This window comes from Mytilus californianus, unplaced genomic scaffold (assembly GCF_021869535.1).
Source record: "Mytilus californianus isolate M0D057914Y unplaced genomic scaffold, xbMytCali1.0.p SCAF_1, whole genome shotgun sequence".
In the NCBI taxonomy this organism is placed as follows: domain Eukaryota; kingdom Metazoa; phylum Mollusca; class Bivalvia; order Mytilida; family Mytilidae; genus Mytilus; species Mytilus californianus.
Window position 1 is genome coordinate 4,689,376 of NW_026262581.1, and position 26,479 is coordinate 4,715,854.

Consider the following 26,479-nt stretch of genomic DNA (forward strand, 5'->3'; position numbering starts at 1 on the left):
TAAATGAAAATAAAAAAAATCCCACCTGCGCTTTCTCAATAATATTTTTACAGTGTGTTGTACTACTTTTGGGACAAATTATATCAAAATTATAGAAAACTTCATCGGCTCTAACTCAAAATATGGACAATTCTATGTTAAGGGGGTCTTGAAATCTTTTGACAGCTTCCGAAGTGCTAATTTTTAACCTTTTTCAGCTGGACCAAATCACTACTTTACTTTACAATTCATGACCCAAATTTTTTTACAGTGTAATTTCATCCCCCTACTTGCTATTTGAGGCATAAAACATGAAGGAATACATTTGGAAGGGGTACTAAAAAAATTGGCAAGCAACACACTGTCCACACTAGGGACTTTATTCGTGGACAACGAAAATCAAAGGACGATAACTGTGTACTCGGACCTAATAGGATAGAAAAATTTGGCCAATCTTAATAAAACTTGGTATGACTAAAGCTTAATAAATTATGAGACTGCTGACAAAGTTTCATGGCAATAGGATATATATTATAGACAATATGATAAATTCTATATTCAACTTCGCGTGTTAAATTTTGACGTTTAAATTGAAAAATTTCAACTATCAACATTTGGGGCTATAAAAATTAAAATATTGCAAAAAATTACATTTTAAAGGCCTTAATATATGACATATTATGTATTTAAAGCAATAGAATACTCATTTGATTTATCAGACTTATCAAAATTATTTAAAAGTCAAATTTATATGAGCCTGTGCCAAAAAATGGAGGTTTTCCAATGAAGGGGGGCCTTACATGAAGATGTATTATTTTCCAGCAATTTTAAATTTGTGGAGTTTTTTGGTTATAAATAATCCTTACATATGTATTAAATGTACTTTAAATGGAAAGAAAAATTACAAATAGCATACCATATTAGTATAAAAGGGTCTTAAGCCAAGTAAGACTGAAAATAATTTAGGGTCAATTTAGGCCGTAGCACATATTTACATTTAAAAATGCATACTGAAGCTATAGGAAATAAAAATTTGTGTCTTTTTTATAATTTCTATACTCAGGTTACATGATACAATAAATCTGAGCATAAAAGGACTCTTGCATTCAACTTTTTTTGCAGACAGTATGGTCTGATACAAAGATTTTTCATTTTTTAGTGAAAAACTTGCATGCAATTTTAGCCTCAGCAGGCTTATATTTGAACCACTTGCTATTTAACATAAGAAAAGAAAGATACTATGTGAAATGAAACAGGTACAAAAGACATTGTGAAGTGCTTTTAATACAAATTTAGTGAAATCTTTATTATGGACTTCAACTTTTATTTACCTAGGTCCTCACATTTAACTTGATCCAAACAGGCCGTTACACGAGGGTCATTTATACAACACATTTTGCACATATTGTCTGAGATAATCTTATTTTCTGTAGATTCAGAGTTCACAAATGAGTAATACAACTGGGTTAAAGCATAGAAACACAAATATTGACACAGGAAAACCTGTCACATAGAAAGTCAGAATGCCACTTATGCATCAAAATTGAAAAAGCTTTGAAATGCTTATTTTGACCATATAATGCCAAAATGGGTAATTTTTGCAGAATTTCTATCAAATAAAAGTTTAAATCCTTTAGTTTCATGCTATCTGACAAATTGACACCATTATATCATTCAGGGAAGTTGCCAAAGTACAGATTCTATATTTACTGATTTCGCCTCTTAGGTCCGAGTACACAGTTATTTCGTAGTGCATTTCTTTTAGACAATAAATGAAAATAAAAAAAATCCCACCTGCGCTTTCTCAATAATATTTTTACAGTGTGTTGTACTACTTTTGGGACAAATTATATCAAAATTATAGAAAACTTCATCGGCTCTAACTCAAAATATGGACAATTCTATGTTAAGGGGGTCTTGAAATCTTTTGACAGCTTCCGAAGTGCTAATTTTTAACCTTTTTCAGCTGGACCAAATCACTACTTTACTTTACAATTCATGACCCAAATTTTTTTACAGTGTAATTTCATCCCCCTACTTGCTATTTGAGGCATAAAACATGAAGGAATACATTTGGAAGGGGTACTAAAAAAATTGGCAAGCAACACACTGTCCACACTAGGGACTTTATTCGTGGACAACGAAAATCAAAGGGCTATATCGAGTGGGTGATAAACATGTCGGTATCTTTATATTTTCATCATTTTCTTCTGATCGAATTGTTATCCTGGGGATGCTGATTTTATATCAAGTAGAGTGTGCACTCTCCTCATATAACCTCCTTGATGAAATCAAACAAAGTTCAATTTTGGACCCTTTGGATCTCAGTGTAGACCAATTTAAAAATGGGGCCCAATATTCAAAATAGTAATACAAGGTTAGAACCCCCAAAAATTAAAGACTTAATTTAATCCCATTGAAATTGGTTAAAAGATTTGTACTTATTTTCAATTGAAGATTTCTTGCTATTGCGCAATACTGTGCTGTTGCACAATACTTAGTTAATCTGTTATATATAATAATTTACACACCCTGTTTGGTGTGTATCTCCTGCCATATCAGTATTTGTTGCTTTAATATATAAATCAGAAATAATCAATGTAAAGATGGAAAATGTTTGGGAACCCCCCACCCCCGCTAACATTTTGAAAAATTTTGAAATTTTGAAAAATCTTGAAGAAAAAAGTATGAACCCCCTTCCCTAAAAAAAAATTTAAAAAAATTTTAAATTTCAAAAATTTTGAAGAAAAAAAATATGAACCCCCAAATTTTTTTTGAAATTTTGAAGATTATTTTAGTTTCATAAAAATGTACAATTTCAGAGAGTTCCATAATATTTAACACAAGTTATTGTCTGGAAACTAGAAAAATGCTTGTTTTTGGCCCCTAATTCCTGAACATTTGGGGCAATTACCCCCAAACTCAACCCCAGCCTTACCTTTGTGATATGGAACCTTGTGGTACAATTTCAGAGAGATCCATACACTTACACACAAGTTATTGTCCGGAAACTACAAAAATGCTTGTTTTTGGCAATTACCCCCAAACTCAATCCCAGCCTTCCCTTTGTGGTATGGAACCTTGTAGGACAATTTCAGAGAAATCCATACACTTACACACGAGTTATTGTCTGGAAACTACAATAAACTGCTTCGCTGAGCGCAGCTGGATACGCCCGCAGAGGTCCAACCCTGAACAGTTGGGGCAAAAATGGACACAATATTCAAGCTTGATACAGGTCTGAATTTGGATTGTAATTAAATATTTGATATATTATAGGTTTCTGAATAAATGTAGTCAAAGAACTTGAAATTGATTATATGAAAGATTTCTTGCTGTTATGCAATACACTGTGCTGTTGCGCAATACTTAGTAAATCTGTTGTCAGACTATAAACAAATAAAATCTTATAACTCTGAAATGTAAAATCGAAAATTTATAAAAATCAAAAGGGAGCTTACAAAAATAGATATAAACAATTTACCAAAGTCTCATAAAAAATGCTGAAAGCATTTTTAAGTTATTGTCCGAAAACTGGAAAATCCCCCTTTTCGTAATGAATAAAACCCCATAAATATATATTCTGAAATTTATAAAAATCAAAAGGGAGCTCATGTCGATAAAAATAAACAATTCACCAAAGTTTCTTGCTAATTGGTGAAATTGTTTTTGAGTGAAATTGTTTTTGAGTTATTGTCTGAAAACTGGAAAATCCCCCCTTTTTTAATGAATAAAAACCCAAAACTCCGAAATTTATAAAAAATGAAAGGAGGCTCACATCAATAGATATGAACAATTCACAAAAGTTTCATGCATATTGGTTAAAGCATTTTTGAATTAATGTCCGAAATGTTGACGACGGACGGACAGACGGTCAGCGGTATACCATAATACGTACCGTAAACGGGCGTATAAAAATGCTTTTTTTTGGCCCCTAATTCCTAAACTGTTGGTACCATAACCCCCAAAATCAATCCCAACCTTCCTTTTGTGGTATTGAACCTTCTGGTAAAATTCATTGAGATCCATTCACTTAAACTAAAGTTATTGTCCATAAACCAAATGTGTCGACGACATGATAGCATTATACGAAGGCAATTTTTTTGTGGTCGTTTAAAAAATACTACAAAAAAGGGCAGAAAAAAACAACCAACAAGTCCACAAAACATTACATAGATAATTAAAGACAGAGCCACAAGAACCCCACACGAAAAACCGGGGTGATTTCAGCTGCCATTATATTATCTCTATTTTAGGTACTAATGCCCTTAAAAATATATATATCTGCTTCATTAAATGGAGTCACTGGTTCAAATTGTTAACCACGGATTTTACCATCCCAGTATTCTTGTATATTCCAATCAGAATTGATATTACGAAGATCATTGTACCAGAATATAGGTACTAATGTTTTTTTTTCTTCATGTTTTTCTATGTTGTATCCATGGTTATTTTTGTAATATTTTTTTCAACTGCATTTTTTTTGGTGGTGCCACCAATTATTGTAACCATAATTAATAAGACAAATAATTCATTAACAATTTATTGAAGACAAGATGTTTATTTTTAACATATAACAAATATATAATCTCATACTAGCTGGTCTTTTCTTGTATTTTATTCTGTCATAAGCTGAAGAACACAAGCTACCATATTACCTAGGTATCATAAGATTTTAAAATTGAATTCAACAAAGATAGACATTACCGTGGCTTAATAGAACCTATAACAATAAAAAAAATTATCATTAAATACTACAAAAAGCAAAATTAAAAAAACTGAATGGAAATTCAGTATAAGTTTTTCAACCACCTTTTTAATAATATTCCATACCTTCCTCCTAAATGGCAAGTTTTTAAAACAGCAATCACAAGATTCTTTAAAAAAATAAATTTGTGTTTTGTTATTTAAAAAAAAATGAATCGACTACAAGTTTCACAACTGTCATGCGTATTATATTTTCAACAAATATTATTAAACACTTTCAAATGTGGATGCTCAAAGAAAAACTGGAGGTCAATTTTCTCTTTCATAAAAGTTTGACTAAGTCAACTTGACATCAATTGGACTGAAATACCCACCTCCAAATTAACATTTCTGAATTAACCACAACAACCAAAATTCATTAAAGGAAGGGTAAAATCCATTCTTCTCAATTCTCTTGTTTAGTTTTCCTCAAAATATTTACTTAAGAACAATAAGATTCAAAATCTGATGAGTAATTCAATAATGAAAGTAAAAAAAAAAAGATTTGACCAAGTTTAATGCAGGCAGACTGACACATTGTAAAATGATTTAAATTATTTTATCTGAAATATTTTAATCTTTCTGCCTAGAGGTGAAGTTTAACTTGACACTAATCCATGTAAATAAAATTTAATTAAGCATTAAAGACATCTATAATTATTAAATAAACCATAAACAAAGGTAAATTAAAAATACCACCTTTGTCTAATAACTTGTTAATCGCAGGTAACAATTTCAGGACATGAATAATGTGAAAAAATAAATAATTTTTAACATAGCTGTCATATTCCTAAAACCAAACAAGATTTACTGAGATTCATATGTATTGTCTTACAATCAAAACTGTCTAAAATGAGACTGAAACATTAATCAGCCATCCTTGATAAAACAAAAATTTAATGTCAACCTAAGAACTGTAAACCAGTAGCAAGGAGCAAATTTCAATCCATTTACTTGTACGACTTTCTCATGAATGTGAAGGAACGAGTTGTAACTTTTTTTCTTCAGATCCCCTATCCAATGGGAGATTCAGGGGGATTGTAGATGGCATATGCCCCCTTCTTTATAGGAAAACATATAATTTTTTCTGCATAAAATCGTCCAGTTTCACCTTGCTCTGTAAATATATATAGTATATATTTCGTTTTCTGGAAGTACGCCCCACTTTAAAAAAATACTGGATCAACCCCTGAAATCAAATCATAAAAGATTGTCAGGTTTTCTGAATACTGATATATGTATAAATATCATAAGGCATTGTATTGCTGCTTTGGTGAGTAGGAGTAGGAAATGAGCTTAAAACATCCATACTATGCAAAGATGTTGACATTTACAATATGTGTTAGCTGGAAAACTGCCTAATGTATTAATTTGAGTGTCAAAAAGGAAATCTCTTCTTAAAATATTGGAAGCTTACTATGATGATGTCAAGTCAATCATTAGCAATGTTGTTAATAACTTGGAGTCGAACAGGTACTTTTATATTGTTAGGCAGAATAGTTTTGCTGAAATGAAGCCTTCATTCAGGATTCTCTATGGTAGAACGGGATGATGTATGCCATATGATATATAATCTTTAGAAAACTGTTGGCTTACAGATACCCTTGTAAATACTTGTAAAACACAAACATGTATGCAAAAAAAAACCAATTTCCTATGAACATATTTGCATCATCAAAGTTCACCTTTTATTCTTAATAAAAGTCTGTACTGTTGAAATCATAAAGTATAAGCTGCCTTATATATGGGTTTTTTACCCTGTATCTAATGCCATTTACCCTGAAGTGAATTTAAATATTATAATGATTAAAAATTCAAAATGGCCACCATTATTCTGTAATTTCTAATGACAATAGTTGTAATCCTTGGTAGCTTCTGTTGTTTGACTTATGCCTTCAACATTAGTAAATACTGTATATTCTATATATCTAAAACAGATCCATAGTCTATATACGAGACAGTTGATGAAGAAGATTGGATGGTAAAATGGCTTCAAGCTTCTCCAAGACATAACTAATTGGCATGTATAACCATCCTATTACCTAAAAAAAATAACAAAAATAAAAGTAGAAAATACATAATTCACTGTGATATAAAAATAAGTTCTGATCAAATATTTTTAACGAGTTATGCCCCTTGGAAATATTAATTATAATGGAAATCACATTGCATATGCTCTGAAGCCTTCATTCCTATAAGATATTAATAAAAAGTTTTAAAGAACAAAAAAAAGTGCTTATTTTAGTTATTGCCCTTGTACCTTGGATAGATAAAATATTTGCAATGCGAGAGACATTGGAACTCTGTTCTTTTATTTGCTTTTAATTTGCCTCTTTCTTGAATTGTCCTAGTTCCTGATCACCTTTATAAAGTGTCAAAGACATTACTCATATAAACCTATGATATCAGTTTCATAAAATTCTGGCAAGAATTGAACAAATGAGAGCTCTAACTATGCAATTTTCCATATAATCAATAATTCCAAGGGGCATAACTCTTTCAAAAATAATTGATCGGCACTGATTTTTGAACTCATCAAAGACATAGATGATATAAACCTATAATACAAATTTCATAAAAAAATGGCAAGAATTATACACATTAGAGCCTTCATAAGGCAATTTTCCATATAAATAATATTTCCAAGGGCATAACTCTTTTTAAAATTATTGATCAGCACTGATTTTCGAACTCCTCAAAGATATTGCTGATATAAACCTATGATTTAAGTTTCATAAAATTCTGGCAAGAATTGTTTACATGAGAGCGCTAACAATGCAATTTTTCTGTATGATTAATGTTTCCAAGGGGCATAACTCTTTAAAAAATAATTGATCGGCACTGATTTTCGAACTCGTCCAAGATATTGCTAATATAAACCTATGATATAAGTTTCATAAAAATCTGGCAAGGATTGTACAAATGAGAGCGCTAATGATGCAATTTTCTGTATAATAAATGTTTCCAAGGGGCATAACTCTTTTAAAATTAATTGATCAGCACTGATTTTAGAACTTGTCCAAGACATTGCTGATATAAACCTATGATATAAGTTTCATAAAAATCTGGCAAGAATTGTACACGTGAGAGCCCTAACAAGACCGGACGCCCAGTATTTCTATGGGGACAATTAAAAAGCGTTGAACAGATACAGAATTAAATATGAATATAAAAAAGATCTAAACTTTAACCAATATGGTCTGTGGCCAAAATGTTTTTGTGATATCAGGTCTACAAGAGGAGTAAGTAAATTAAGGAATTACAGTTCTGTAGTTGAAGAGTTGCCACCACCAATTGGAAATTTGATGGTCGCAAAATCAGTTTGACTGGCGACACATTTCAGGTATTCTGTTACTTTTACAATTCAAATTTGTATTATACATGTATCTTGTTTAAATGTTTGAGGTAGCTGTTGTTTATTTTTGATTATATTGCATGAATCAAACAGTTGATTCAAAAATTCAATATGGGGCTCTCCTTTGTTAGACATGTCAATTATGCATTTGACGGTAAATTTTAGCCAATGAAAAAAAAAAAAAAAAAATTGCATTAGAATCATGCTTCATATGCAATATCTTTTCTATTGCCCACTGATCAAGGCCAATAATGGGTCAAATTTGATGACTGGTTGGTTATCAGCTACTTAACATCTATCAGAAAATATTTCATGCAAATTTTTTTTCATATTACGGAAAATAACATCTCAATGAAATATAAATGATATACTGTGCTTTGTACTAGTCACACAAATTCTAACTTGGACAATCTGTTTGAAATACAGATCATGGGTCCACGCTTTACTTACCAGGATCAGACAACACTTTGGTTGTGATTCTCTGTTGATGATACACACCTTCAAAAATTTGAAGGCTGAAATTTCATTGGCTGATATGATTACCAAAACAGAGAGTAGAACGAAGTGTTGTAAAGTCCTTGTAAGGGAAGCATAAGATCTTTATTTTAAGCAAATTGTAAATTGGACAGCTTTTGTTGAATTTTCCTAAACATTAGTCTGCTATGCAATCATGATAATAACACTTACTGTTTTTGCTACCATACCCATGGGTTCTGGGTACTGATGTGTGAGGAGGGCCAGAAGGGCTGTGAAGGAACACAAACCAGCAGTAAACAAAATGAAGAAAGGTAACTCCTTCTTTGGGTACACTGACACCTCATGATAAGCTGAAATCAGAAAATTGGTCAGGATTTATAATACATTAATTTCATTTGCTGCTTTAGTAACACATAAAATCTTAAGCAGTATGTAAAAAAAAAAGTTTGGAAGCTTAAATTGTTAGAAAGTTTAACCATGAATTGCAATTGAAACTGATATTTTTAGACAATTGAAAAGGTAAAATTTACAGACAGAAATAAATGTACTAAAAATTGATTGGAACAAGAATTTGTGTCCACAGGACACCATGTTCCACTCTGAATATCACATTTCAATATTCACTGACATGAAAATATGATAGTGCGATGGAGAGTGGTGCCCTATAGACACATATTCCTGTTTTGGTGAATTATTTATTTTATTATCTGAAATTTTCATGATTGTATCTATTTGAATAAAATAATTTCATTCAAACCAACTTTTACTAACACATAATTTACTTTGCTGTCTTCCAGAAATAAGAAAGACTTGACTGTATTTTCCTATAAGTTTATATTCATTCAAATCAATGTGCACAAATTTATTGAGGAATATAAACCTGCTTAATTATTGAAGCCAACGTCTGCTAAATTTCTGAAGTAAAAACTAACCACATTAATTATAGAAGCACAAAAACCTGATCAATTATTGATGCAAGTAAAACCTATGGGGCATAAATTAAGATTAGCATTTTATACCTGGTAACAATTCTCTGTCAGCACTTTCTGTACATGTTGGATAAGGGTAAAATAAATGTCCTTTCTCTAGGGGATATGGTATCATTCTAAATGCTGAAATATAATGTAATCATTCTACAACTGTGTAAAGTTTCATCAATACATTTGGAGGAGTTGCACTTAAGAGATACTATTACCACATTTCACACATAAGACCAAACATATCTTCAAAATAAACTTCAAAACATTTATTCAGATTTAAATATATGGTTTTAGAGAAGCTCTCTTGCAGTTTAAGATGTACAAATTAGCCACATGAATGAATTTATCACTAATTCCAGTAAAGAAGTATATACTTATACTATGAAAGTCTCATAATTCTTCACTTAAGTATTGAATGCTTCTTTTCGTAAATTTATGGGATGTAAAAGCGTTGACCAAAGTACATTTTGTATGAAGCGCAGATGCACTTGATTTTAAAAATGTGCGCACGGTCTACGCTTTAACAACCCTATAAAATTACTAAAAGAAGCATTCAATACTTAAAATTACAGTTTTTTTGCTAGAACCATGAAAACATGATTTCTATCAAGTTTTTCTTTTATTTACCTGTGCACTTTATTGTGGAAGCTCATGTCATCATGAATGTTACATTTCATTTTGAAATGAAGGTCAATTTCAGAATGATACAAGATTGCTGGAAGCCAATCAAAGTAATGTATTATAATGAAACATACATATAATGTAATTATTTGTTGATAAAGTAATTTAGGTAACATTACAATGAAAAATGCCCATTAACTCTATTCTATGTTGTTTAAAATCAATGACTTTAAATAAATATGAACCCATGCAGTGTTCTCCTAAAAGAATCTTAGCATTCGGGTACCAATAAGCTTTTTATCAATTTTTCAAATGTTTTCTAATAAAAATTCCTTTCTCCTAATATATTCCTAAATTTCATCCACAAATAAAAGTTTTAGAATCTCAATAATCAGCATTAACAATATGCCTGCAGCAAATACTCATAGGGTCAGGTGAGCTAAAAATGTTTTTTGTGCACACAAGCCAATGAGGATATTTCTCATTTGTTGAATGCTATGGCATAATTCACCAATGAAACCCATGAAAATATTCGTACATTTTAGAAGTACCAAAGAAAGTATATTTTTGTGTATTACTTACTTCCTTCCCATGTACAGTGTAATAGATTAAGAGCTCCATCTACTTTTTTCCAGTGTGGTAAGTGGAAGAATGCATATGCTATAGCCTCACTATCACCTCTCTTAAGTATGTGTTCTGGTGGAAGGATTAAACTCTTCATTTCTAGTAAATACTGAAAATAAAGATATGCAATAATGTTAGGGGTGATGTGTTGAAGAAGAAGGCACAGCTCAATATCGTCAATGACCAGAATCTAATAAAATCCAAAATCTTTTCATTTTACAGTATACATTAAAGGTAAATACTTGAGTATGTTAAAGGATACTGCATAAAAATAAACTACTCTCAATGATTTTGTGTGTGGATATTTTCTAGGAGATTTCATATATAATTATAACTTTGTATGTTGATAGATAGTCAATGAATGCTAAACATCCAGAGGGTTATAAAAGAGAGGTAAAATATAACAAAGGGACATTAAAACTCATAAGTCAAAAATAAACTGACAACACCGTGGCAAAAGAAAAAGACCAAAAGACAAAAACAGTATATTAAACACAACATAGAAAACTAAAGACTGAGCAACACAAACCCCACCAAAAACTGGAGGAGATTTTAGGTGCTACAGAAGGGTAAGCAAATCCTGCCCCACATGTTGCACCCGTTGTGTTGCTCATAGTAAGAATGGGAACATGTTATTGAGCTTGGAAAATTGGTACTTGAAATAAATGAATCTGCAGTAGTAGTATTCTATGTACCATGTCTCACTGGCATATACCCAAATTTCATTTCATCAATACATAATAAAGTATTAGTTCCTGATAATTATACAGTGTGTATCAGCAATATTGTCTTGAATACCTTTGGACAATGTGGATTAAATTCCACAGCTCTGTGTATTGCCTCTACGGCTGTCATTTCTGCTGTACTTAATCCTCTCTTTGAAGCAGTGTCTGGTGAGAATCTACAAGAGTAAAAATAGTGTTAGGCTTCAGCAATCAATCAAACTTACAACATGGAAAATCATATTCCTTTTTAACATATACATGTGTCGTGATATAATTAATATTAAAAGTCATTAAAGGTGACAAAAAAAAAAGTTAAGTGCATACTATTCATATGTTTGAAGGACTTATTTGAATATTAAAATTAAAGATTTTAAGATAGAAATTGAACAATTTTTTTTCAATAATTGTGAGCACAATATTCTTTAAAAACATAGATAATTACTTGAAGTATAAGCAAAAATCAGAATTTCAGTGAAAAATGCCCATAAAACATTTCACATCAAAATTCTTTTCATTAATATACCTAAGACAATTTTTTTTATGACTCTTTCATATACTGTGCACTTTATTCTGTTAATAAAATCTGTTAGAATAGAAAGCATCATAATGAATATTTTATGACAATTTTAATGCAACATATAGTGACTTACTTGTCGGCTACTGCCCTGGCTTTTAGTAATGCTGCTGTGTAACATATAGCTGCTGACTTAGGTAAACTGATATCTGTAGATGAATTATAAATAAACATAGTTAGCAGATTTTTAAAAATAAATTTAAAGAATTATACAATGTGATACTATACATTCAATCTGATTAAAATACAGATCATAATATTATGCACATGCTTTGCTTACAAGGATATGACTAGACTTCAGTCTTTTTTCTGTTTTGAGGACCATTTCAGGATATTCAGGTTTTGGCTTAAAAATTGTGGGGAGGAATTTCATTGGCTGATGTAATAATTACTGGAAAAGAAAGTAGAATAGAGTGTTGTCAGATCCTTGTAAGCAAAGCTTGGACACAGGATCTGTATTTATATCAGATTACTATAAATTAGACAAAAAGGTAAGTAATACACTTGCGTTATAATTTCATATGATCAAAAAGGTAAGTAATACACTTGTGTTATAATTTCATATGATCTATTTTAGAAAAGCTTATCAACATTTGATAATTATATAGTTCACAAATAAATCGCATTAATTATAAATTTGACAAAAATGTCAGATTTTATTTTTCAAACTTTCAAATTTTAGAAACTTGGACTTTATGCAGACAAATAAAACTCAGTCCCTTTCCATGGAAGGGAGATAATAGACTGCATTACAAAGGGAGATAATTGTGTACATACCATCATATTTAGCTAATAATGCCTGTACATCTGCATATGCTTGTACTTCTAATAATGCATCAATGAGATTCTCATGTATGTTGAATAAATTTAATGTGGGAAACTCTTTCATTAACTGCAAAATAAACAAGAAAAAGACAAAATACACAACTGACATTTCTTCTAAACAAAATTTTATCTAAATAATTTGATATGGCCTAGTTCAGTCTGGTTATGCTTTTTTGGATGCATGACATTTTTGAATATATATATTCTTAATCACTCTTATATTTTCATTATATCATTTGGTATGGTTTACTTAAAAAATGCATAGCTATGATTACTGCTTTATTTCTAAATTTGTTTTTTTCTCACTTACTAAGAAAATTTGTAAAATGTAAAAAAATAAACCCTGAGTGGGTTGTACCTATGAACAGAAAGCTATAACAAAAGAAAGAATAAAGTATGGTATGAATACACCATGCTTTTTACAAGACCTTCAGGCTAAGCCTCAGTTCTAATGTTATAGCTCACAAGGTAACAGTTATCTGGAAGACATGTCACCCTACTCAGATACATTTTTCTGATTCTGAACCAACAGGTCTTTGCTCTTACTCCTAAATTATGTGTGCTTGGCAGAGAAATTTATTTTTCCGCATTTCAGAGAAAAGCAAGAAAATGTTGTCTAAAAGGAACGTTTTTTAATAACGGTATGTTTTTGGCAGTTTGTCTGTAGTTGTACACGTGGTTACGTGAACCAATCATTTGGATTGCGTCAATAAGTATTCTCATGTTAATCAGGTGAAAGCGGGTTTTTTTATTTTCTTTGTGTTTGAAAATTATTCTAGCTGCCGACATACAACACTAAACTTCAATATTATTATATCTGATATTTATATATTATTTTTTTTATGAGGTTCGGCATTAATGTCCTGAGGCATGCCTTGCACTTCTCCCGTAACACAGGTTTCCATATCAATTTTCTTTATTAAAGTTTTTGTGGTTTTTCCTGGGCGGCGAGGTTATGTTAAAGACAGATATACACATACACTTATAGAGATAAGGGCATTTTGTACTTCATGGTTTCCATTGTTCAGATGTTTATTTATTCTATATATATGTTCACATTTTGGAAATTACTTATACTTCTTATATGTATTGTTATATAAAATATATATTAAATGCCGGCTCAGTCAGTCTGCACGGCTAAATGCATTCATTTTGTTAGTTGTTATTGAAGTGTAGTTAAGACACAAGAAATACAAACTTTGAAAGTATTTGGTTTAGCCAAGACTTGGAATCAAAACTAATGATCTCCCACACTAAGAGGCCAGCAGGCTACCAAGACACCGCTGAGATGGTGACTTTTTATATTGGTATGGAAATTTTAATAACTGATAATACCAATATGTGAAAGCTTCTTCGCTAAAAATTTGACATGATGAAAGTGAGAATAAAAGTTTCTACATGAATCACATTTAATAATCAATCTCATATTATTGTTGGTTGATAAAATTTTCAAACTGATATATCTTTTTATTCATCTCACATTCTTAATTTACAGAACCAAATGGTAATAAAATGCTCCGCTGGGGCGCAGCTTGATACGACCGCAGAGGTCGAACCCTGAACAGTTGGGGCAAGTATGGACACAACATTCAAGCTTGATACAGCACTGAATTTGGATTGTAATTAAATTTTTGACACAGCATAGGTTTCTGACACAGAATGAAAGTGGTCTAAGAACTTAAAAATTTTCAATTTACCTATTCATACATGTGATGGACTGTGAAACTCAGATCAGGAGATTGGGAAATTTTGGTCAGGAGATTAGGACTCAGATCAGGAGGTTTTTAATCGACATTAATTTTGTTGTAAATGTAACCGTGTGCTGTAAAAATGGTCTTTTAAAGTGTGTTTTCTTCAACTTTCCATCCAATTTATTATGTTTATAGTACCCTTGTACTTATAAAGTTTCTCCATCTTTATATTCTACATGTTCAATCTAACATTGTATTTTTCCAGTATGTTCTTTAAATTTTTTACTTCATATTCTATAAAACAATCATTGCAACCAGAACATTTGTTTAGCTATCTGCAAATAGTTCTTATTTTTTTTTTTTTCTCTTGCAAATAGTTTTTATTTGCAAACTCAGAAAATCATTTCATCCGTAAAATTAGGGTCATAGTTATTATATAAATTTCAATTTAAGCCTTGAAAGGAAGTCTAGAATCCTCAAATAATTTTCAAATTATTATTTTTTTATTTGTCCTAAGACATTTAAAATCATTTAATAACCATCCTTTTATGATTATTTGTTCAATTTATATTTTATTTATATTCTTTTAAAAATTTTCATTATTAAAAGGAAAGTAACTTAAAACAGGATAAATCAAGGGAAGTAACCCAATAAATACACAGTTTTTGTTACACAACGGCAGTTAGCCTGAGGTAAAAATCGTTGATTACCTGTATGTTTGACACCCAAGCTGACAAGTGAAGCCATATAATTATGCATGTTAATTGATTTACAGGTAAAATATAACTTCAGGTAATGTCAGTTACACCAGATGCCTGAGATGATATGTTGGGCAGAAATTTTTCATTCATGAAAAATTTCATACACGGGATTTTTTCCTCTTCAACGGGAGGTCGGGAGGAGACCCCTGAAAACGGGATTATTGTACTCCCGTCGGGAGGTTCACATGTATGCCTATTCAAACCATATCATTATTATTTGCTTTTATATATAAATCAGAAATAACCAATTTAAAATGGAAAATGTTAAAGAAAAAAAAGGAAGAAAAAAATCCCCCCCCCCCCCCCAATTTTTTGAACCCCCTTATGATTCATCACCCCCAAACTCAATCCCAGCTTTCCCTTTGTGGTATGGTACCTTGCAGTACAATTTCAGAGAGATTCATACACTTGAACACAAGTTATTGTCTGGAAACTAGAAAAATGCTTGTTTTTTGGCCCCTTTTTGGCCCCAAATTCCTAAACGTTTAGGGCAATTACCCCCAAACTCAATTCCAGCTTTCCCTTTGTGATATGGAACCTTGCAGTACAATTTCATAAAGATCCATACACTTACACACAAGTTATTGTCCTGAAACTAGAAAAATGCATGTTTTTTTTGCCCTTTTATGGCCCCTAATTACTAAAATTTTGAGGGAAAACCCCCAAAATCAATCCCAGCCTTCCCTTTGTGATATGGAACCTTGTAGTACAATTTCATAAAGATCCATACACTTGAACACAAGTTATTGTCTGGAAACTAGAAAAATGCTTGTTTTTTGCCCCTTTTTGGCCCCTAATTCCTAAAATTTGGAGGAAATTACCCCAAAAATCAATCCCAGTATTCCCTTTGTGATATGGAACCTTGTAGTACAATTTCATAAAGATCCATACACTTACAAACAAGATATTGTCATGAAACTAGAAAAATGCTTGTTTTTTGCCCCTTTTTGGCCCCAAATTCCTAAAATTTGGAGGCAATTACCCCCAAAATCAATCCCAGCATTCCCTTTGTGATATGGAACCTTGTGGTACAATGTCAGAGAGATCCATACACTTACACACAAGTTATGTCTGGAAGTTACAAAAATGCTTATTTTTGGCCCCTTTTGGCCCCTAATTCCTTAACTGTTAGTACCATAACCCCCAAAATCAATCCCCACCTTCCTTTTGTGGTATTGAACCTTATGGTAAAATTTCATTGAGATCCATTCACTTAAACTAAAGTTAGAGTGCGAAAACTAATGTGTATTCGGACGACGACGCCGGACGACGACGACGACGACGACGACGACAACGACGACGACGCCAACGTCATACCAATATACGACCACAAAAATTTTTTTGCGGTCGTATAAAAATTACTGATGTCTAGTAATGACCTAAAACGTAAATCTGTGTAAAGCATAATAGAGTTTATAGTTAACCTGCTGATATCTTTTTCTGTGAAAAGTTGCACAATAATTTTTTCCTTACCTCTCTCATCATTTTAATAGCCTCCCTTGTTCTCCCTAATTTTCTAGCACACATGGCAAGTCTCCTTTTTATATAAACTATTACATTTGTGTCGCGTCCTGTAACAAATTAAAAAAAAAATCATACTTCAAACTTATAAAATTGGAAATGTCAAAAATCCCTCTTAGTTTTAACAGATTGTATAAAAGAATGTAAATTTCAGGGAAGAGGTTTCTCAAAATATGTGGTTTCCAATGGTTTAGAGTCTTTAGAAAAGATTTAAGAACCCCTCCCCACCCCCCAATAATATTGGTACTGAATGTGGTAAAAATAAGTAAGTTCAAAGTGGATTAAACTGAATTATATAAATGATTTTATCCATATTTCAAATGTTTGAGGCAAAAATTGAATCAAAGTGCAGACCATAGCAGATAGTTGAGACACACAGACAGACATTAATACAAATTAATATCTTTATTAAAAAATATCATTTGTGTGGGATCAAAATTTATATTATGTGTGAAGATTATAGATTTAGAAAACAGAAAAAAAAAACAATATTGTGGTTTGAATTAAATAAAGCTTACTTGAGACCTTTGTGAAAATTCTGTTGCTGTTTGCAGGTATAACATAGTACTCGTATACCATTATTTAGATTGTACATGTATAAACAACATTATACTTTATATCTGTACTTATTAAGTATTTGAAACATACTGTATGTTGCTTCGTGCTGTAAATTTTGATGTTGTGTTTGCTGTGATTTTCTGTATGCTACTTCTGCTGTTTTATAAGCCTGCTTAAACATTTTTTCAGCCTGAAAAATAAATAGTTTATCAATCTGTTGGTTAAAGTCCCATAACTCTGTAATGACAAAGTAGTTTTCTTTCACTAATCCCAGGAATACTATAATATTTGAAGTAAATTGATCAAAGCATACTCAAACTAGTACAAAAACAAGGGGAAAATTGCCTAAAATCTGAGGTTAAAAACCCTTAACTCTGAAACCAAAAAGACATAAAATAAAAAATTGAAAGGGAGCTGTCTTTTACAAATCTCAATAAAGCTTTCTTCTGCAGGTTCAAATATTTGATACAAGTTTCATTAAGTTTGATCAAAGTATTCTCTAGCTTTAGTAGGTGTGTTGGGTTTGTGTTACTCAATATTTTCAGTGTAATGTTTTGTTGACTAGTGCTGACGTCTTTATCCGTTTGACCACCATGTTGTTTATCCTTCTTTGACTTATATGATTTTGGATTGTCCCCCTTTGATATCTCCTATATTTTCTAATACAGAAGTTTATAACTAAAGTTAACAAAAAATGGCCAATACAATTATAGTTATAAATACAAAAATTAAATATCCTCCCTATAAATAAAAATTGAAGATCAATATCTACGAAAAGGCAGAACAATTATTTGATAAGGTCTTAGTATCCTTTCAAGTTTGAATAAAAGTTAATAATTATCTAATGAGGCAAATTATCCCCACAGAAATGATTAAAACAGACTATCTTTTTTACAATTTCCATGCTCCTTGCAAAGTTTTTGTACAAACAGTGGAAAGGTTTTTTTAATGAATAATATACCACAAAACTGTCTTGTTAAAAATAAAGATATGTGATAAGTTATTTTTTCTCTTTTAAACATATTTTTCTATTCAAAGATTATTTCTTTTAATATCAAACTCCCTTTGTTTGGCACCAATTTCAATGGAATTCCTTCCTAATCAAAACCAAAATTCTAAATACCTAATCAAATTAATTTTTTCATCAGATTTGTCATGTGCAAAGCTTAATCCTTTTAATAATTAAAGAAAACTTTTATGAAAGATATAAAAAAAAAAACCCACAAAAACTTGGATCTAACAGTAAGAGTACTTTCACTGTAGGATGAATAGAAAATGTAACTTTTGATTCCTCAGCTTTCTGATGAAATTTTAATTATCATTCTGCCATACAATAATATATACATACATCTGCTATAGAACTTGTATCTTCTTCTGCTAACAATATTATAGCTGTACAACATCTATCAAAGGAAACAAAGGTTCAATTACTATAAAGTAACACCAAATGATTAATGACTGAGTATAAGTCTGATTGTTTTTTGGAAGAAGGTTAAACAAGAAGTCAATATCAAAAACAAACAAGACTTATAGTGAGCTACTTCTCACTAATTTATATCCCTGCTCATGGGAAAATTTTTATATGTGTAGAATGTGAAAGAACATACACGTATGTGGCAACAGGAAGTTGATATGTGACAAATCTGAACATGTGTCACACAGTATAGCTTACCAATATGAAGCTTGGTACCAAATATCTGATTTGCAGTTGCTGATAAAAATTTGACAGAAATGTGTTACAGACAGAATGACAGATGGATTGACAGACAAGGGTAAACCAGTATACCCCCTCATTAGAGCAGAGGTATAAATGAGAAACAGTCTCCACACTAGACCAAGAAGGATATAACTATACAGTTGGAAGTATTTTGAAGTTATATTTCTTATATGTATGTAACATCAGCAACCTAAAACTTGAGAGACTTTACACATTAAATGTACATTTGGTCAAAGCCCTTGAAAGGTTAGCAAAATCTTCAATATTCCTGTTGGGTTTCTGTCTCTTGGGGTATTTCCAACATATTCCTTTTATTAATACTCAATGTAGACTGTTGAATTGTTGGTCATCAGAGTATTTGATAAGTTGCATTTGAAAATGTAGTTATTTTGAACATCCTTAAAATAAGATTTTGAAAATGTAATACCAGTTACACATGTACATGTACTATAAATGAGTTTTTCTATACTGAAAACTTCAGCTTTAATGTTTGCTCTATCGCTACAACTTTGACAGTTCTACAGATGGAATATAAACCATACATGGTAGATATGCATGTCATGTTTCATTTAAACTGAATTTTCAGTAGTTAATTTAGTTCACAGTAAGAAATGTCTTGAACTAGGATACATTTTTTTTTAATTTCAAGCCTTTCAAGCACGGCTTGTACTTTCAAATAACATGATATGATTAGAGTTAAAAATCAAAAATATTCTATCACATTTGAACCATTTACATGTGAATCAAAAAAAAATTAATTAAAATGCGAGATCACACAAATGACACGAATTGCAGAGTAATCGAAGGACTTTATTATTCCATGAAGAAAAGTCATCAATAACAAACGCAAACTGGATCTTGAACACATCCTTTTTTATTCATAACCAAACATTATTTAACAAATATAAAAAAAATATGGACAACACTTTGAGTGACAGAAGGACATACATGGGTAACACTACACTGTTAGTATCACAATCATCATCAGTAGCTGAGGAAATTCCAAAGGTCGGTCTGAATGAAATCATTGGAAAATATCATTTTCTACTATCATTGAAGCATAGTTGACACTTTATGGTAATTTGATTATTCAGTTAATTCATAAGGTTATTTGTTTTGAACTGAAATATTGGGGTGGGCAGCTCGTTATTATTACATTACAATTCTCATTAAATCTTACTCTGGGTTTTTCTCTAATGCATCTTTAGCAGCTTTGATTCTTGATTGAGGATTTCTTTCCCTCCATGCTCTTTGCATTACTGAAAATATATCAATAAATTAGTTTCAAGTTATTAAGCAAACACAGAAGAATACACATGGCTACAGGCCTTATTCCTAAGAGCATTACACAGTTTCCAAATATATACATCAGTTATAATACTATTTATTTAGCAGTTGATACTTTGAACCTTCTTTACAGATTTGTCAAAAGTTTGCATATTTAGCTGTATATAAGTTTGCATGTCTAAAGTTTTATATATAAATTGTATAACAGTCACATTCCCCTTATTCAAGATTGCAGACTTGAGAGCTTAAATTTTTTATTAAATTTGATTCTCTTTTTCAAAAATTGGGAAAATTAGACATCTGTCTGTCAAGAGATTATTCTCAAGAAATCTTATTTAGGTCCTTCACTTGTTAAGTGTGTTTCATACTCATTTTTACAAATCAAATGACTGCTAAAACTATTGATTATAAAAATAAGAAGATGTGGTATGATTGCCAATGAGACAACTCTCCACAAGAGACCAAATGACACAGAAATTAGCAACTATAGGTCATCGTACAGCCTTCAACAATGAATAAAACCCATACCGCATATATGAGTTTATATTATGACAACTTGACAGTATTTTTTTAGCACTATGATATTATTTTCTCTTCATTTTCGCCACTGATTGAAAACTTTGAAAATTTGAATATCTCATCGGAGTTAAGTATGCCCATCATTTATCTGCAGTTTCCTTCAACCATATTATATACAGAAACTGTACTTGAAGGTGTCTTTTGGCATTTTTTTCCCCAAATAGACATATACTTATTTTTAAACCAGAAAATCAACATCTGATATATTGAGTAAAGTAAATCATATAATTTAATTTGACATGCTGTGAAAGTTTTAATCCTAGATAACAGTTTTTTTGTGATTTGTCCAAAATATTTAATTCATGGGTTTTATTGGTTTCAAACTTTGCACTTACAAATCAATAAAAGATATGTATTTCATTTGGTATTAAGATTTGTAGTTTAACTTTAAGCAGAACATCAATGAAACCTTGTACCCAACAAATAAAAACACCTCTTTTAAACTTGTGCTTATCTTATTTATTCTAATTGTTTTTTCAACTTACTTTCAAATTCTTGTTTACCAGCATCTGATTCACATGTAAAGAATGTTTGGTGATCTTGTGCTGAGAGATTCATGTCATAATATGTTAATGGTTCTTTACCCCTCGCCCAATTATATCGCTGATATTCTGATCCTCGGAATAAATTCAATGGATTTCTCCATACTTTACATTCTGAAAATATATTACCAAGTTAAGTTACCTTTTCATGGGTCAATATACAGAAACTTAAAAAAAAAAAAAAAAATCCGGAATTATAAACAAGAGGCTCATGAGGGCCTGAAATCGCTCACCTGCAGTTTCAGACTTATTTTGTAGATCTTAACTTTGCTAAACAATTTTGTCATTTATACTTTCTTTCTATAATAATATTAAAAAAAAAAGATAATACATAACCCAAAACTGTAAAATTTCCTAAAAATTAACTATTTCTGGACAGTAACCCAACAATAAGTTGTCCTATTGGTCTGAAGATTATAAGGTAGATCATAACCTGTTTAACACTTTCACCTATGTCAGTTTTGCTCTTACTGCTTTAGTTTTTGAGATGAAAGCCAAAAACCTCATTTGACCCCTATGTTCTTTTTTCAGAAACTGCCGCCATGTTTTTGAATGCATCAAATCCCTGAATACAATCTATAAACTAAATACCCTAAGGAACATTCAATTAAAGTTTTTACGTATTTGGCCAAGTAGTTTCAGAGAAGAAGATTTTTGAAAAAGTAATTAGACTTGCACGAAAAAATGTAAAAAAATAAACGTTTCAAAGGCAATAACTCCTTAAGGAGTCAATTGACCATTTTGATCATTTGACTTATTTGTAGATCCTACTTAGCTGAACATTTTTGCCATTTACACTTTCTCTCAATCTATTATAATATTAAAGATAATAACCAAAAACAGTAAAATTTCATAAGAATAAACTATTTCGGACAGTAACCCTACAATAGGTGGTGCAATTGGTCTGAAAACTTCTTAGCAGATAGATTTTGACTAATTCATCACTTTAACTCCGTGTCACTTTTGCTCTAACTGCTATAGTTTTTGAGATAAAAGCCAAAAACTGCATTTGACCCCTATGTTCTATTTCTAGCCATGGCGGCCATGTTTGTTAATGGATCAAAACTTCGGATACAATTTATAAACCAGTTACCCTAAGGAACATTCAGTTAAAGTCTAGAAGTATTTGGCCCAGTAGTTTCAGAGGAGAAGATTTTTAAATGTTAGCAAACATGATGAACAAATTGTGTAAAATTGTCTTTAAAGGGCAATAACTCCTTAAGGGGTCAATTGACAATTTTGGTCATTAAACTTTATTGTAGATCTTACTTTGCTGAACATTTTTGCTGTTTACAGTTTATCTTTATCTTCAATAATATTCAAGATAATATCAAAAAAATGCAAAATTTCCTTAATATTACCAATTTAGTGGCAGCAACCCAACAATGGGTTGTTCGGTTCATCTGAAAATTTCAGAGCTGATGGATCTTGACCTATTGAACAATTTTACCACCTGTCAGATTTGCTCTAAATGCTTTAGTTTTTGAGCTATAAGCTCACATGGGCTGTATCAGGCCTGGTAAGCTAAAAAGCAATACTGCTTAATATCCTGAAAATCATTGTTATGGCATCTTTGATGAGAAAACTCTTGTCATAAATACATGAAGTAGTTTCAAAGAATTTTCATGCTTGATCTGCTGATTTTTAAAACTATAATTGCTTTAACATCCACTTGGTATGGAATCTGGCAATAGTTGTCTCACTAGCAATCATACCACATCTCCTTATTTTTTAAAAGGCTGCTGTTTTTTTACCAATGTGCTGTATTTTAAATGTAAATATATTTTTGTCCCGTTTTCTTACATACACTGGCATACTTTTATGCTGTTTTTGTTGCATGTTGTTTGAATGGTTTATGCATCTTTATTTTTGTTCTGTTGTCTGACAATCAACCTGGCATAGACTGCTGTCTGACAATTAACCTGATATAGATTGTCTCTGAAAAATAACCTGGCATAGACTGTCTGACAATTTATCTTGAATAGACAGTTGTCTGACAATTTACCTGGCATAAGCTGTTGTCTGACAATATACCAAGCATAGACTGTTGTCTGACAAATTACCTGGCATAGACTGTTGTCTGACAATTTAACTGGCATACACTGTTGCCTGACAACTTAACTGGCATAGACTGTTGTGTGACAATTTACCTGGCAAAGACTGTTGTCTGACAATTAACCTGGCATAGACTGCTGCCCAACAATTTCCCCAGCATAGACTTGTATGACAATTTACCTGGCAAAGACTGTTGTGTGACAATTTACCAGGCATAGACTGTTGTCTGTCAATTTACCTGGCATAGACTGTTGTCTGACAATTTATCTGGCAAAGACTGTTGTGTGACAATTAACCTGGCATAGACTGCTGCCCAACAATTTCCCCGGCATATAATTGTCTGAAACTTTACCTGGAATAGACTGTTGTGTGACAATTTACCAGGCATAGACTGTTGTCTGGCAATTTACCTCACAAAGACTGTTGTGTGATAATTTACCAGGCATAGACTGTTTTCTGACAATTTACTTGGGATAGACTGTTGTCTGACAATTTACTTGGCATAGGCTGTTGTCTTGGCAATTTACCAGACATAGACTGTTGTCTTGTCAATTTACCTGGCATAGACTGTTGTCTGAGAATTTACTGGCGTAGACTGTTGTCTGACAATTTACCTGGCATAGACTGTTGTGTTTGCTGGTTCTGTGGTGTGTTGTTTGTGTTATTACTGTTTGTGTTTGTATTATTGTTGTCATTCTGTTGTCCATCTGTGCCACCCAACAATGGAGATATGTGATTTAGCGATACTTGTTCAATAAAGGATGTTCCATATTTCTTGAAATACCACCATTCAAATATCTGAAAGAATATATTACACTATTTTCAATGCATGTATTTATTGCTGCATTTTTTTTCATTTTGCATTCTGTACTTTTAGTAGCATATCTGCATACAGCAATATTTGTGTAAATAAACATATTAACAGTAATTAACTACATGGGGAACCTAATTAACAATTATAAGTCTTGTACTGTAGAACATTGCATTCGGCCTTGGTTATTCCATCAACAAATTAATATTGTACATCAATTACAATCAAACATGTCAAATGAGAACTTCTGTAAAATCTAATATTTATTGAAATGAAGAAAATCAGTGCATGTCTAAATTTAGTTATTGCTAAAGGATGTGTATCTGAATTTTATACTCTCTGATAAATTTAAATAAATTGTAAAGTAACATCTTAATTTCTATTGGTGTTTTTCTTAGTCAAATATACTGTTTTCATATAAAGAGTTATTATCAAAATCATATGCCTCTGTCATAAAAAAAATTAGAAGGCTGCCCTAACTTTTTGACTACGGGCCGTCTTAGACTTGCAGTGAGGTGAGAGGATTTTTTTGCTCCATATTGAAGGCCTCACTGTGACTTTGAGAAGACGAACAGCAATAAAAGTGCTGTTCCTTTGCTTTTTGTGTATTTTTTGCTGAGCATGAACTGATTTTGTGTCATAGAAGGATACCCCATATCCTTTGCTTTTCTATTTTGTTGTTTTATGACATCCTATCAAGAGTAACCGGTAAATCATTTTTCTTTTCACACATCATCCTGAAGTCTTTCTTTTTCATGAAGGCATGTCATCACCTGCTAGGTTTAGTATAAAGTCTGCTATGATTTGATCAGACAGTTTCTGGCAAACAAGAAATTTGAAATTTGACTTAGAAGCAAGAATTTCAATTGACAATCAAGCTTTTAGCAAAACAACAATCAAATGAGAAATTTAATAAAGAACCTTCTATGCATTTTTGCTGTCTTATTATGAAGAACACCTCAGAGTTTTTCTGAAATTCACAAACTAATTTTAGAGTTGTTAACATGTAAATTACAGAGATGTTTTACAGTGATGCATGTGACATCTCTGCTAGAAACTGGACACAAAAAATTAAACTATTTAAGGAGAAGACTCTTCGTCATCTCATTAAGGAATAGTATACTAACTAAAAGACATTAATGTTTCAGACAATAATTAGATTAAGATGATAGTAATGATGAATACAAGTAATAAGAAGCACGTCTTTGATCGTTAAATTATCCATCTCTGCATTGGTACGTAATCTATTCATAGGCTAATGGAAATACAAGAAAATTACGTGACAAATTGGATGAGGTGTAGTATTAAGGGATAATAGTCTTACTAAAATGTCAGCTCTTCCTGTGGTCTCAACGTTTATTTCATTACTGCGGGTTTTTATACCACTATAAGATGACTCCAATTTTCTAATTACGTCATTACAAGTTTCGTCAATTAAGTCCACGAACTGATATATTTGAATTCACGTATTTGTTTAAGTGTATGAAAAATGAACTTGAGACACAATTTAAAAGAACCCGTTTTGATCCTCTTGATAAACACATCATGAATTATCTTATAAAAGGCAATTTTTCTGAAGATGGAGAACAGAGAATAATCAATATGAAATCCAGAAGAGTGCTTACTTAAATGTGTGTTAATATGGCTGTAACTGTATCGATTGATCAACATTCTGTCCTGTGTTGTGATTACAATCGCATACAACATTTCTATTTCAATTGTTAGTTTAATTTGTCTTCCAGTTGATTAGATTCTGTTTTTCAAATGTGATTTTAATGCGGATATTTTTAACCTATTTCAAGATAAATGTACTATACATTTATGCAAAAGGGTAAAGTTCATATTGCACAATAAATAATTCTAAGCATATGTACTTTTGTTAAAGAAACAGTTTCCTTTGTATAAAAATAAGTAAATGTGGTATGATTGCCTATGAGACAACTTTCCATCAAAGACAAAATTATGTGGATGTAAGCAACTGTAGGCCACCTAAACTTTTTTCTCCTTTGTACATTTTTTCAGAATGAGCTGTAGGAGTTTGTCATGGGGAC

General features: G+C 31.3%; 1 protein-coding gene across 8 annotated transcripts in view; it reads right to left on the reverse strand.

The window, feature by feature from the left end:
• Nucleotides 1–4,506: 4,506 nt before the first annotated feature.
• The window catches only part of LOC127739418 (suppressor of tumorigenicity 7 protein homolog), a 60,183-nt gene continuing 38,210 nt past the window's right edge, over nucleotides 4,507–26,479 (reverse strand). For 4 of the 8 annotated variants that reach the window (XM_052251174.1, XM_052251178.1, XM_052251188.1 and 1 more), the window contains 13 exons: nucleotides 24,232–24,415; nucleotides 21,506–21,676; nucleotides 20,335–20,413; nucleotides 18,786–18,840; nucleotides 17,528–17,627; nucleotides 16,832–16,929; nucleotides 12,859–12,973; nucleotides 12,158–12,230; nucleotides 11,581–11,683; nucleotides 10,741–10,891; nucleotides 9,577–9,669; nucleotides 8,768–8,907; nucleotides 4,507–6,767 (listed from right to left, as the gene is read on the reverse strand). In XM_052251174.1, the coding sequence (XP_052107134.1) occupies nucleotides 6,672–6,767; nucleotides 8,768–8,907; nucleotides 9,577–9,669; nucleotides 10,741–10,891; nucleotides 11,581–11,683; nucleotides 12,158–12,230; nucleotides 12,859–12,973; nucleotides 16,832–16,929; nucleotides 17,528–17,627; nucleotides 18,786–18,840; nucleotides 20,335–20,413; nucleotides 21,506–21,676; nucleotides 24,232–24,415 (1,458 nt within the window). In that variant the 3' untranslated portion in view covers nucleotides 4,507–6,671. Of the gene's footprint in view, nucleotides 6,768–8,767; nucleotides 8,908–9,576; nucleotides 9,670–10,740; nucleotides 10,892–11,580; nucleotides 11,684–12,157; nucleotides 12,231–12,858; nucleotides 12,974–16,831; nucleotides 16,930–17,527; nucleotides 17,628–18,785; nucleotides 18,841–20,334; nucleotides 20,414–21,505; nucleotides 21,677–23,512; nucleotides 23,521–23,625; nucleotides 23,637–23,855; nucleotides 23,867–24,174; nucleotides 24,186–24,231; nucleotides 24,416–26,479 lie in introns of those variants that run through there. The other 4 variants (XM_052251222.1, XM_052251213.1, XM_052251207.1 and 1 more) reach the window with 4 other exon arrangements.